Source organism: Falco naumanni, chromosome 3 (genome assembly GCF_017639655.2).
Source record: "Falco naumanni isolate bFalNau1 chromosome 3, bFalNau1.pat, whole genome shotgun sequence".
In the NCBI taxonomy this organism is placed as follows: Eukaryota; Metazoa; Chordata; class Aves; order Falconiformes; family Falconidae; genus Falco; species Falco naumanni.
Genome location: NC_054056.1, coordinates 5,056,218 through 5,068,173, shown reverse-complemented (window position 1 = coordinate 5,068,173; position 11,956 = coordinate 5,056,218). Strand labels below are relative to the sequence as shown.

Genomic DNA, 11,956 nt, shown 5'->3' with positions numbered 1-11,956 from the left:
GGGAAGTGACGTCACGGGGGGGCGGGGCCTGCGGGGTGAGGGGTCGGTAAATATTGGTGACGTCAGACCGCCAAGATGGCGGAGGGGTGAGTCTGGTGCTGCTGAGGGGGCAGCGGCGCCGGGGCCGGGGGGCGGCAGGGCGGGGCGGGGGTCGGGGGGAAGGCCGCGGGGGGGTGGCGGGCAGCGGGCCGGGCGGGGAGCGGGATGGGCGCGGGGCAGGGCCGCCGCGGCCTGGGGGCTGCCTGACGCCCGTGTGCTGTGGCAGGGAGGACGCGGGCTGGTGGCGGAGCTGGCTGCAGCAGAGCTATCAAGCCGTCAAGGAGAAGGTAGGAGGCGGCGGGCCGGGCCTGGGGGATGCCCCGGTCCCGGTGCCCCGGGCTGGGCGGGCTGAGGCAACCGCGGCGCTGGCCGTGTCCCTGCGAGTGCTGTACCGCGCTCCCTGCGGGCTGCGGCGCCGGCTGGGCCGTGGCCGCCACAGTGGCTTTGGCAGCGGCGGCTCCGACGAGCCCTGAGCCCTGCCTTGGTGACTGCCCCACGGCCGAGGAGGGCAAGCGGCTGCAGTGCAGCCCCTGGCCCCGGCGGGAGCCCGACGGGCACGCGTAGCGGGAGTTCTGATGTATTTGTTCCAACTCCGGGAGCCGGGACTGCTCTGCTGGGACCTTCTAGCTCAGGGGAGCAGCGCTGGGCTCCATTGATGTGAAGTTCACCACTTGAGCAGGAAGGGCTTGCGCTTACAGCATCGCTTTCTGATGTGTAATTTCCTGCCTGTGACAACATTGCTTATGTTAATTACACACAAAACTCAGAACAAGGCTTTTCCTAAGTTGTCTTCCCCTTCTTAGCGTAAAAACCCCACTGTAATGTGTTTTGGGCATAGCAGTTTCCCATTGTTGCACTGGTTATTACAGTCTTAGCCGTTGCACGAGTTGGGGTAAGTGCTCAGCTGGATTAAAGCCTCTTGCCCTTTAATCCTTGTACTGTGCCAGGTGTTCCCACAGTGACTGTGACTTTGTTGGAGAGCAGAAAGGTTACACAATCTATTTGTCATCTTCTTACAGTCCACAGAAGCTTTGGAATTCATGAAACGGGACCTGGCTGAGTTCACTCAAGTAGTGCAGCATGATACGGCCTGCACTATCGCTGCTACAGCCAGTGTGGTCAAAGACAAGCTGGCAGTGAGTATAGTAGCGAGAGAGCTGGGATTCTTGTTGCAGGAAGAAAAGTGGGGGGTGAATAGCATGTACTTGCATTTGAGGGCTCAGTCTTCTGAACAAACCCCAACGTATAACCACAAGCTTCAGGTTTCAGACTTTCTCCCTGTTGCAGGTTTGGTGCTGACCACTGTGTGGGATTTCCTTGCTGTAGTGTTGAGAAACCTCTGGAGACAAGTGGAGAGAGGTTTCCAGTGCCTTCCCTCTCCCTGTGTGCCATCTAGGTGGCATCCTGTCAGCGCCACTTTAGCGTGACATCAGGTCTCCATGCAAGCTGTCAGCCGTAGCCCTGCACAGCTGCTGTGACAGCCCAGCTCCCCAACTGGCCAGTCCTGAAACCTGGCTGTGTCCTTCCTGGCAAAGCCTAGGCTCAGTTCCACATGAACCTATTACAAGGCCTGCCTGCACACCCCCTCCCACCTGGGGCTAGTGCCTGCCATCACACCCTGCTAGCCCAGGGCTGGCCACATAGTCACCTTATTAGCACTTTTTTGAAGGGAGAGACTTCCTGCTTCCTTAAAGGAACGTATTCAGAAAAGACAGACTTGTCCTGCTGCTGCAGGCACTGTTACTTACACTCCGCTTCTTTTTCTCTTGAAGAGGGCAGAAGGTTCCTCAGGTGCAACTGAAAAGGTGAGGAAAGGGCTCTCTGACTTCCTGGGTGTCATCTCAGACACGTTTGCTCCCTCGCCGGATAAGACTATTGACTGCGATGTCATAACACTGATGGCAACACCCACAGGTACCACAGAGCCCTATGACAGTGCCAAGGTGAGTGCCCCGTTCCCGGAGCTTCTCTCCAGGATGTGGAATCCTGAGCCCTGTCCTCTCAGGGCTCTGCTGCTGCCCCTCCACTGACAGCTCTGCCCCGTGTGTCTTCTCCTCCAGGCTCGCCTCTACAGCCTTCAGTCAGACCCAGCCACCTACTGCAATGAACCTGATGGTACGGGGGGGCTTGGCAGTGCTGCAGAGCCAAACTGGCCCTTGTGTGGGGTCTGTGGGCCATCCTGGATTGCCCAGAGCCTTTTGCCAGCAGGCCTGGCAAATGACTGTAGATGAGGTTGCCGTGTATAGAGAGCAGATCTGTCTCTTGTGTTGGGGACTAGCTTAGACTGAGAGTTTGCTGGGCCAGTTTAAACTGCTGCTACAGCTGGCGCTGTGTGGCCTTGTGCTGGCAGAGGGCCCACGACACTGGGTGGGTGCAGAGATCCACGTCTCCCTCTTCCTTTGCCCCTTGCTCAGCCCAGCTGGTCTGTAGCATCTTATCAATGAAACTTCCCAAAACTGCTCCTGCCTTGTTTGTGCCACAGATTGTTATCTCTGTGCTTGTCCTGTACAGGCCCTGCTGAGCTCCTTGAGGCCTGGCTCACTCAGTTTAACCTAGAGGAGAAGAAAGGGGAGATTGCGGAGCTGCTGGCAACCAGCCCTTCCATCCGGGCTCTCTACACCAAAATGGTAAGGCCCTGCCTGGCTCCTGTAGTGGGCACCTTCTGACTTGAGGTGTGGTGCAGGGAAGCCCTGAGCTGCTTGGGCCCTGCAGTTGGTGGTAGAAAGGACTGCAGTTCTATGGTATAGATGTTAGACAGCATATTGTATTCTTCTTCCCTGCTTGTTTGTCACTGGCTTGGAACAGAAGTTCCTCTGTAGCTGTCCAGTGTGTGTCAGACCGTCTGCCAGTGCATACCTGAGGCTTCATCCCAGGTCTGTGCACCTGCAAAGGCAGGTGTCTTGCGCAGGTTACAAGGGTAGCTGCAAGGCTTGGGAGGAGAGAGGAGCAAGGCAGCAACCGCAGCGCTCCCTCTGAAGTGACTCATTGCATTTCCCTGTCACTCCCAGGTCCCTGTGGCTGTGTCCCATTCTGAATTCTGGCAGCGCTACTTCTATAAAGTGCATCGCCTGGAGCAGGTAGGTCAGGAGGTGGGGGTCTTCCTCAGTGGGTAGGCGCTCCCACCAAGGAGCTCTCTAATGGAGACGGAAGAGGCAGAAAGATACATCTCCTGGAAAAGCAGGGAACTGGGATGCCTTGTCTGCATTCTTGTTGTCGCTGACACTGAAATGCCTGGGGAAGGAAAGGGCTGGAGACGTGAGCAGCTGCTGACATAGAATTCCCTGCAGGATGAAGCCCGGAGGGAGGCTCTGAAGCAGCGAGCGGAGCAGAGCATTCACCAGGAGGAGCCAGGCTGGGAAGAGGATGAAGGTGGGTCAGATGGCCGGGGGTCTGTGGGAGGGCTCGTGCAGACCTCAGCAGCTCTCAGAGAGGGTGGTGGCTCCTCCTCGCTGCCGCATACACAGCTCCCAGCCCAGCCGCCGCCAACCCTGCTGCACTGTCAGCTGCTGCTGCTGTGCTTGTTGAAACATCTCTCGCTTCTCTTCTGCCTTCCTACAGAGGAGTTCTTGGGGATGTCACCCCTGCCTTGTGCAAACGTGAAATTTCCAGGAGCAGCAGAGAAAGAATCTGCCCCCGCAGCCCTGGAGGGAAGCCACCCCACTGCTCACAAGGGACCCTCAGAGGAGAGCTGGGCCGTCCTCCCTCCAGAGCTGGCCCCAGCAGAGGGGAGCCCCTCTGAGAGCAGTGAGAGCATCTCCCTTGTGACTCAGATTGCAAACCCTGCTTCTGTGCCTGCTGCACAGCTACAGACTGGAGCGCAACCAGCTGTGACCAGAGACCTCTCCCAGAGGCTGCTGGAGGCCACCGTGGAAGAGCAGAGCTCCCTGCCAAAGTCCCCAGAACCTGGTCATCTTTCTGCACCTGCCCAGGAGTCAGCAGCATCCTCAGAACAACCAACTGTTACAGAGCTCAAAGAGGTGGAAAGCAAAGCCCAGGGCAGGACAGAGACTCTGAAAGAGGAAGGACCAACAGATCTACGTGTCTTCGAGCTGAACTCGGATAGTGGGAAATCCACTCCCTCCAACAATGGCAAGAAAGGTGTGTATGTGGGGCCCGCACAGGGCCTGGAAATCTGCTGGGGGTGGCAGCTTTTGGGGAAAGGGTCCTGATTTTATGATGATGGGGAGGAGAAAAGGGATTTTGCCGGAATCACCCAGGAAGCTTAGAGTCAAAGGCCGTCTAATGGCCAAAACTGAAGTGGAAGCAGATCCTTAGGCTGTTGGGCAGGGTCAAGTCAGTCACATCAGATAGTGACAGTTTGCTCTTGGCAGGCAGCTGGGCTAGTGCCACAGGTGGCTCTGTCCTGAGCACTCTGCTGAGCCCCATCCTGAGCCCCATTCTGTGCTCCCTCAGGAGAACAGAGGTTGAGAAGCCTCCAGGACCCTGACATGTTGCAGCTCTGGCTGACGTGATCTGGAAACCTTTCATTTCAGGGGATACTGCCTCCCGCAGAGCCTGCTGCAGGTCCCCCAGCGTAATGGTTATGTTGGTTATAGGTTTATAAAGTCACTGGGAGCAACCCAAGGTCCAGCGAGGTGGGCAAGTATCATGCACTGGGGCTGCGAGCAGAATAAAATGAGACAAGAAATCAGAAGTCTGCTGGCTGAGCAGAGTAGGCCTTTGGTCCCTGGCCTGCTGGGTGCTGGGGCACGGCTGTGGTCCGTGTAGGGAATGTGGCAGTTCCTTCCCGCTGCATGTTGCCCCTAGGAGCATCCCTGCTGCTCCTCTACTCTACCTCAGGGGGTTGTTCTTTCTGTTGGGGCCTATGACAGTCCCCATAGCTAAGTCACTCCCGTCATTACTTACCTGTTGCGACTTCTGTGTGACTGAAACGTGACACATCCTAGCTCTCCCAGGCCAGAGGGGAACGTGGCTCAGCGTTCACGTCTCCCGCTTGTTCTGAACCAGCCCTTGCTTGCTGCGAGGGAGGTGCAGTTCAGTCCGTCCCACCTCTGTTACCTGGCATCCCGCTGTGGGGGATGGGGGAGGCCTTCTTCCCTCAAACAGGAGCCTCACGAGTGCCAGTGCTTGGGCAGCTGTGTGCTTTGGCCAGAGTGACTGGAGAGCACGTGCAGCTCTGATGGCTCAGTGGCGATGTTTGTGGTTGCAGGCTCCAGCACTGACATCAGTGAGGACTGGGAAAAAGACTTTGATTTGGACATGACTGAAGAGGAGGTGCAGCTGGCGCTCTCGAAGGTGGAAATGTCTGGGGAGGTGAGTCGAGGGGAGGTGCTCACTCCAATAGGCAAGAAGTTTGCTCCCAGAAGCCATCAGCATCTCCTTGGGGTGATGCTGCATGAGCTCTGCCGTCGCTGGGTGCCTCCCCTGGGAGGTGGAGAGAGGGAGAGAGACTGCAGTGCCTCAGAGCAAGGGGGCAAAACCCCTCTGCTCGAGCTGTGCCGGGGGCGCAGGCTGCGCGGCAAGGCAAGTTGCAGCGTGACGTGGCTGCCGCTCCGGAAGGGCAGCGCTGCAGCAGGCGGCTGCCTGCCTAGAGCAGCTCGCAGGGGGCTGCTCCAGGGTGGGGCTCGCTCTTTGAGGGTGCAGGCTTGGGGTGGGATCTCGCCGTGGGAGTCACGGCTGTCAGCTGGAGCAGAGAGCGGCTGTCTGGACGTGCTTAAGGAGGGATGAGTGTGCAGGTTCCCCAAAGGGAACAGAGCAAGCGAAGCCCTGTTGGGAGGGTGTGGGAGCAGGAGGATGTGTCAGGCTTCGTGCTGACTCAGTGCCCCGGGCAGGAGCATCTCGCGACAGATGGCTGTTGAGTTACAGAAACAAACTGAGGGATGTTATTCTTGTTTGCAGCTGGAAGATGAAGAGTGGGAAGACTGGGAATAAAGCGACTGCTTCCAGTGTGTGTCACAGGCTCATTTCCACCATCGAATGTGAATTAAATCACAGACTGGCTGTTCCTTTGTGTGTAACTCTGCTGGGGATTGCAGTTCCAGGCTGGAGGAGTTTCATTCCTGCTAAATCCTGTGGGCAACTCAAGCGACCCCTTCAGACCTGGAGGAGGAGGAAGCAGGAGTTCACTCGTACACTTAGCTGCTAGGGAGCCCATCTTCTCAGTAGGTCCTAGAGACTGGCCAAGCCCAAACTGACTGCCCCAAAAGTGTCGGGTGGGGGCAGATGCGACACGTGAGGGGTCCCTAGGGTGAGCTGGGCGCTCGGGCACCTGGCAGGATTGCTTGGTGCCGCCGGACTGCCAGCTGGCTGATTTGTTTGCTTGTGTGTGCGCATGTAGTCTGCAGTACAGCAGTTCAGTGGCTCTTGGCTGCAAGCTGTGCCTGCTCGCTCGCCGCTCTGCGCTGCTGGCCAGGCCGTCCCTGGAGAAAGCCCCTGTGCAGGGGGTGGCCGGGGGCTGGAGATGCTGCAGTAGAAGCCCCTTCTGCTGTGCCACTCGTTGCTGCAGAGAAAGGCAGTTGGCTTGTGGCTTTGACCCAAAGCTGGGCTGTGCCAGAAGAAGCCAAATGCCCTGCCAAACCCTAGCTTGTGCCTGGCTTTTCATCTTGGAAGCTTTTTCTAATGGAAACTGCTGTTTCCTGCTGCAAGAGCAGCAGCTCCTCCAAGAGCCAAGGCCTGCTGCTTCCCCCTTTGCAGCTGCACTGCCTTCCTCTACTGGATTTTGTGTATTTCTAGTTAAATTCTCCAAGCAAAGTACTTGTGGCTTGCTCTTACTTGAGCCCTTCTGGGCAGGCAGTGATTTGGGTCATGCTGGGAGCAGAACCCCTCTGTTGTGGTGCCCAGTTCAGCCCTTGCAAAGCCCCAGTCTGGCCTGCTGACCACTTCAGCTTCTGCCTTTGGCACCAAGGGGCTCGGCGTTCCCTCTCCCAGCCCAGGGGAGGCAGAAGCACCTGAGCGTGGGGTGTAGCTGTTGGCTGAGGCTGTCCCCGCTCGTTTGACTCCCCTCGTGCCACCTGCACCAGGCCCCACGGCCACCAGGGTCACAAGCTTTGCTATGCTCACTTGGGTTCTTTCACTGAAGCCCCCTGTGACTGCTTGCAATGCTTCCTTCGGACCCACAGCCCCCGTCTGTGGGGCAGTTCCCTTCTAATGTCACAAGATGCTCCTTAGTGGATGTTGCTAATATATGATTATCCTAAAGGGACAGAACCCTCACTACTGTCTCTGGCCTTTTGGGTGGTGGTTTTATATGTGCTACCTTTGTCCTTCTGCCTCTTCCCAGGGGTGCTTCATTGGAGCTGTGGATTTCCTTCTGCTTTTGGATAACATTAACCTAGGTGCACTTGGAAGAGTTGGGATTTGGGGGTTTTTTTCCCCCACTTTGGGGAGATTCTCAAGCACAGCTGCCTGTGCGGATGGATTGGTGGCAGCGGTGACTTCAGACGCTTACACAAGAACGTGTCTGTCCTGCAAAACCTGTGAGGGTGTGGGACTGAGCTGCAACTCCTCCCTCGTGGTGCACGGTGGGCCCAGCAGAGCCTCTGAAATGCGCTGCAGCCTCACCCTGTCCTGGACTCAAATTTAGCTGTAGCGGGAAAACTTGTGGGTGACACCAGCGGGGGTGGCTGTGCAAGGGGCTGGGGGCTGTGTTCTCTCGGGGTTGGATGGTGTAAGTCACAGCTGGATCCCTGGGCCTGCAGCAGAGCTCCTGAGGGTGCAGTGCTCTCGTCTGTGTCACTTGATTTTTTTTCTCTTTAGTCAAATTAACCGTTTGGTTGTCTGTGCAATATTCTGTTCTGAAGTACTCTGCATCTCCCTGAGCCTTTTCTAGCTGGGGTGAAAACCAGGAACAATTCTAACAGCTGGTAGTTTTGTAACAATGACTTTCTCCAAACCTTTTACAGACTTGCAGTTAACAGCAATTAAAGGAATTCTACAGAGTCTCTGCCTGTGTCAGGTGTTATTCCCTTGGCCCGTGGGGTGGGGGTGGCTGCCTCAAGAGGGTCTGTGTGTCAAATGCTTTTAAATTTCCCTTTCCTCCCACCCACCTTGGGGGGTTACTTAGTTGGGGAAGGTGGGACACCCATGGGGGGCTTTTGAGTGAGCCGCTAAAAATGTCCAAGTATGAGCTAGGCCTTGTCTCTGCCAGCCAGAGGCCTGGCACACCACCTGCGAAGCTGGATAGGTGGAAAACAAGAGCAAATTTATTAAAAAATTAGAAACTATCTATTCCGTTCATGGTGAGCAGGGCAGGCTCTTCTCAGGGGTTAGTGAGCCACGGGTGCCTGCTGACCACCTCGATGGAGGGTCTCAGGGTTGCGTCTGGTTCCAGAAGCATTCTCAGGAGGTTCTGGCACTCTTTGGAGATGCCCAGGTGCCCAGGGACAGAGACACCTTTCTGCTGCTGGTGCAGCATCTGTGGGATGTTGGTGTCGTCGAAGGGCATGCGCGCGCAGAGCAGGATGTAGAGGATGATGCCCATGCTCCAGATGTCGCCTTTGCAGCTGTCGTGGGGTATGCCCTGCAGCACCTCGGGCGCCGCGTAGGCTGTGCTGCCGCAGAAGGTCCAGCTCAGCTCCCGGCGGTCCCTGGGGAGCTGCTTAGCAAAGCCAAAATCCGTCAGCTTCAAGGTGTTGCCCTGCAGCAGGGCGTTCTCGCACTTGAGGTCGCGGTGGACCACCCCGCTGTTGTGGCAGTACCGGACGGCCTCGACCAGCTGGCGGAAAAGCACCCTGGCACGGGGCTCGGGCAGGGGACCCTCGCGGAGCACGTAGTCAAAGATGTCCCCATCCTCCGCCAGCTCCATCACGAGGCAGATCTTCCCCTTGGCGGATTTTAGCATCTCGTGCACGCGGATGATGTTCCTGTGGTTCAAGCACTTGACGATCTGGAGCTCCCGGGGCAGGAATTTGTGAATGAAGTCTGCCGAGAGGAGGGGGGTTTGCTCACGGGGCTGTCCCTGAGCGGCTGGCTCTGGGCACCCCTGCGGCACTCGGCAGAGGGAGGGGGCTCATTCCAGGGGTCCCTGTTTCCTTACGGCCTGGCACCAATCCGCGCGGCTGCTTGCTGGGGCGGGATGCTGGGCTCCAGCAGCGCTTTGCCCTCCTTGCGGTCGGAGCAGCGGCCACCTAACCAGGTCCTGCTCCCCAGGCTGCAGCCCTGAGCTGCACTGCGGGACCCCCCGGCACCGCGGGACCCTCTGGCACCGCAGGACCCTCTGGCACCACGGGACCCCTGGCACCATGGGACCCCCCAGCACCACGGGACCCACCCGGCACTGCGGGATCCTCTGGCACCGCAGGGCCCTCTGGCACCACGGGACCCCTGGCACCGTGGGACCCCCCAGCACTGTGGGACCCCCCAGCACTGTGGGACCCCCTGGGACCACAGGACCCTCCAGCACCGTGGGACCCTCCAGCACTGCGGGACGTCCCAGCACCGTGGGACCCTCCAGCACCACAGGATCCCCCAGCACCATGGGACCCCCTGCCATCACGGGACCCTCGGCACTGTAGGACCCTCCAGCACCACAGGACCCCCCAGCACAACCTGCCCCCTCGCTCCCAGGCAGCCAGGGTGGGAAACCAGTTTTCTACTGGGAATTCAAAGCCTCCAGGGAGGAACAGTGCCTCAGCCTGGAGCCCTTTTGGGGTCACCTCTTACCTTCTGGCACTTCCTTCTTATCAATTATTTTAATTGCCACTTTCTTCTGGTGCTTTTGGGAAAAAGCCTCCTTCACCTTGGAGTAGGTCCCCTCCCCAAGGGTCCTGCCGAGCTGGTAGCCATGGGCAAGCAGAAACCCCTCCATGTCCTCGTGGGGCTGGGACCCTTCGCTCCCCCAGTTCATCCAGCAGCGACTCTGCAACAGCCCGGGGGGGGGGCAGAGAGGGACCCTTTAAAGCCTGGGGAGGGGCATTGTGATGCAGCCGGGTGGTGTCACTCAGGGTTGCCTTGGTGAGCCGGGATGCGCTGGGTGGGCTCTCCCCGTGGTCCCCTTGTGCTCTCGTTGCCGGGGGTCCCACGCTCGCCCGCTCGCCCACCCGCTTCTCCCCGGTCAGACGCACCCAGGGCCCGGCCATGAGCTCCCGGCGGCTGCCGCAGGTGCGCAGGTTCCCGGTTGAGGCTGGCGACTGCCCCAGCTCGGCGGTGCCCCCTGAGACATGGGGGCCGGTGGGCGCTGAGCAGGCTGTGGGGAGGTAAGGGGGGGCAGGACCCCCGGCAACAAGAGCAAACAAAACGCAGCTCGTTTTGCTCCCAAAAGCATTGGCTGATGGCGTGGAGGGGGAGGCACTCCTGGGATGTGCCGTGCTGTGCCGTGCCGTGCCGTGCCTCGCTGTGCCATGCCATGCTGTGCCATGCCACGCCATGCTGTACTGCACCATGCCATGTCATATCAGACAATGCCGTGCCATGCTGCCTCATGCTGTGCCATGCCATGCCATGCCATATCAGACAGTGCCATGCTGTGCTGTGCCAGGCCATACTGTGCCGTGCCACACCATGCTGTACTGCACAATGCCATGCTATATCAGACAGTGCCATGCTGTGCTGTGCCAGGCCATACTGTGCCGTGCCACACCACGCTGTGCTGTGCTGCACCATGCCATGTCATATCAGACAGTGCCGTGTGCCATGCTGTGCCGTGCCATGCTGGCTCATGCTGTGCCATGCCATGCCATATCAGACAGCGCCATACCATGCTATGCCAGGCCATGCTGTGCCATGCCGTGCTGGCTCATGCTGTAGCATGCCGTGCTGCACTGTGCCATGCCATATCAGAGAGTGCCATGCTGTGTTGTGCCAGGCCATGCTGTGCCATGCCATGTCATATCAGACAGTGCTGTGCCATACTGGCTCATGCTGTGCCGTGCCATGCTGTGCCATATCAGAGAGTGCCATACCATGCTGTGCCATGCCATGCCATATCAGACAGTACCATGCTGTGCTGTGCCAGGCCACGCTGTTCCAGGCCATGCTGGCTCACACCATGCCATGCTATGCTTTGCCGTGCCATGCTGTGCCATATCAGACAGTGCCATACCATATCGGATAGTGCCAGGCTATGCTGTGCCACGCCATGCTGTGCTGTGCTGTGCCATGCTGCGCCATGCCACGCCATATCAGACAGTGCCGTGCCAGGCCATGCTGGCTCGTGCCATGCCGTGCTGTGCCATGTCACTGACCTCACACTGTTCCCTCCCCACAGGCAGCTGCAGCGATGCCCTGGCAGCCACTGCCTGACGCTGCCCCACGTCCCCATTGACGCATTCATCGCCATGGGAGGCAGAGGCCGGCCTCGCACCGCCTGACGGTCCCTGCACCCACCACCGCTGGCCCCAGAGCCACAGCGCTGCCAAGGACACGGGTTGGGGACGAACTTTGTAATAAAAGGAGATCTTAGAGCAGTTTTGTGTTCAAAACCCATGCTACGGTGTGTTCGCCATGGGGGGTCGTGGGGTGAGAGGGGACACGGCAGGACAGGACACGAAGGGACAGGGCACAAGGCAATAGGACACAAGGGGACATGAGGGGACAGGGAGTGAGGTGTGGGACACGAGGGGACAGCACAGGAGGGACAGGACACCCACCAGGTGATGGAACATGAGGGGACAGGAGGTGAGGGAGGGGACAGGGCATGAAGCAATGGGACACAAGGGGACAGGGCACAAGGTGATGAGACACAAGGGGACATGAAAGGACAGGGATGAGGGGTGGGACACAAAGGGACAGGACAGGAGGGATGGGGCACCAGGTGATGGGTCAAGAGGGGACATGAGGGGATGGGGATGAGGGGTGGGACACGAAGGGGCAGGACAGGACACCAGGTGATGGGACACGAGGGCACAGGGCACGAGACGAGGGGACACGAGGGGACAGGACACACGAGGAGACACGAGGGGACAGGAGCGAACACGGGCGCCGTCCCGGCCGCGCCGCCCCCGCCCGCTGGGGGCGCCCG

At 58.8% G+C, this 11,956-nt stretch overlaps 2 protein-coding genes across 2 annotated transcripts; one reads left to right on the top strand and one right to left on the bottom strand.

Annotated features, from left to right (window-relative positions):
• Window positions 1–2: 2 nt before the first annotated feature.
• Window positions 3–7,940, top strand: BSDC1 (BSD domain containing 1). The gene is made up of 11 exons (XM_040587802.1): window positions 3–86; window positions 266–326; window positions 1,059–1,175; window positions 1,812–1,982; window positions 2,100–2,154; window positions 2,551–2,666; window positions 3,048–3,116; window positions 3,327–3,408; window positions 3,598–4,137; window positions 5,210–5,313; window positions 5,899–7,940. Exons 1-11 carry the CDS (start codon window positions 76–78, stop codon window positions 5,929–5,931), a joined length of 1,359 nt encoding a protein of 452 aa, XP_040443736.1. The 5' UTR covers window positions 3–75; the 3' UTR covers window positions 5,932–7,940.
• Window positions 7,941–8,257: 317 nt separating this feature from the next.
• TSSK3 (testis specific serine kinase 3) lies at window positions 8,258–9,805 on the bottom strand. The gene is made up of 2 exons (XM_040587883.1): window positions 9,661–9,805; window positions 8,258–8,919 (listed from the first exon to the last, which is right to left on the bottom strand). The coding sequence occupies exons 1-2, from the start codon at window positions 9,803–9,805 to the stop codon at window positions 8,258–8,260; spliced, it is 807 nt and encodes a 268-aa protein (XP_040443817.1).
• Between the last annotated feature and the right edge of the window lie 2,151 nt (window positions 9,806–11,956).

Bases quoted from the DNA above. Each gene is read 5' to 3' on its own strand.
- BSDC1 (XM_040587802.1), top strand. The intron at 1,983-2,099 runs GTGAGTGCCCCG...CTTCTCCTCCAG, and splicing joins AGCCCTATGACAGTGCCAAG to GCTCGCCTCTACAGCCTTCA. The intron at 4,138-5,209 runs GTGTGTATGTGG...TTGTGGTTGCAG, and splicing joins CTCCAACAATGGCAAGAAAG to GCTCCAGCACTGACATCAGT.
- TSSK3 (XM_040587883.1), bottom strand. From the start codon at position 9,805: ATGGAGGGGTTTCTGCTTGCCCATGGCTACCAGCTCGGCAGGACCCTT. The intron at 8,920-9,660 runs GTAAGAGGTGAC...TCCTCTCGGCAG, and splicing joins TAAGAAGGAAGTGCCAGAAG to ACTTCATTCACAAATTCCTG.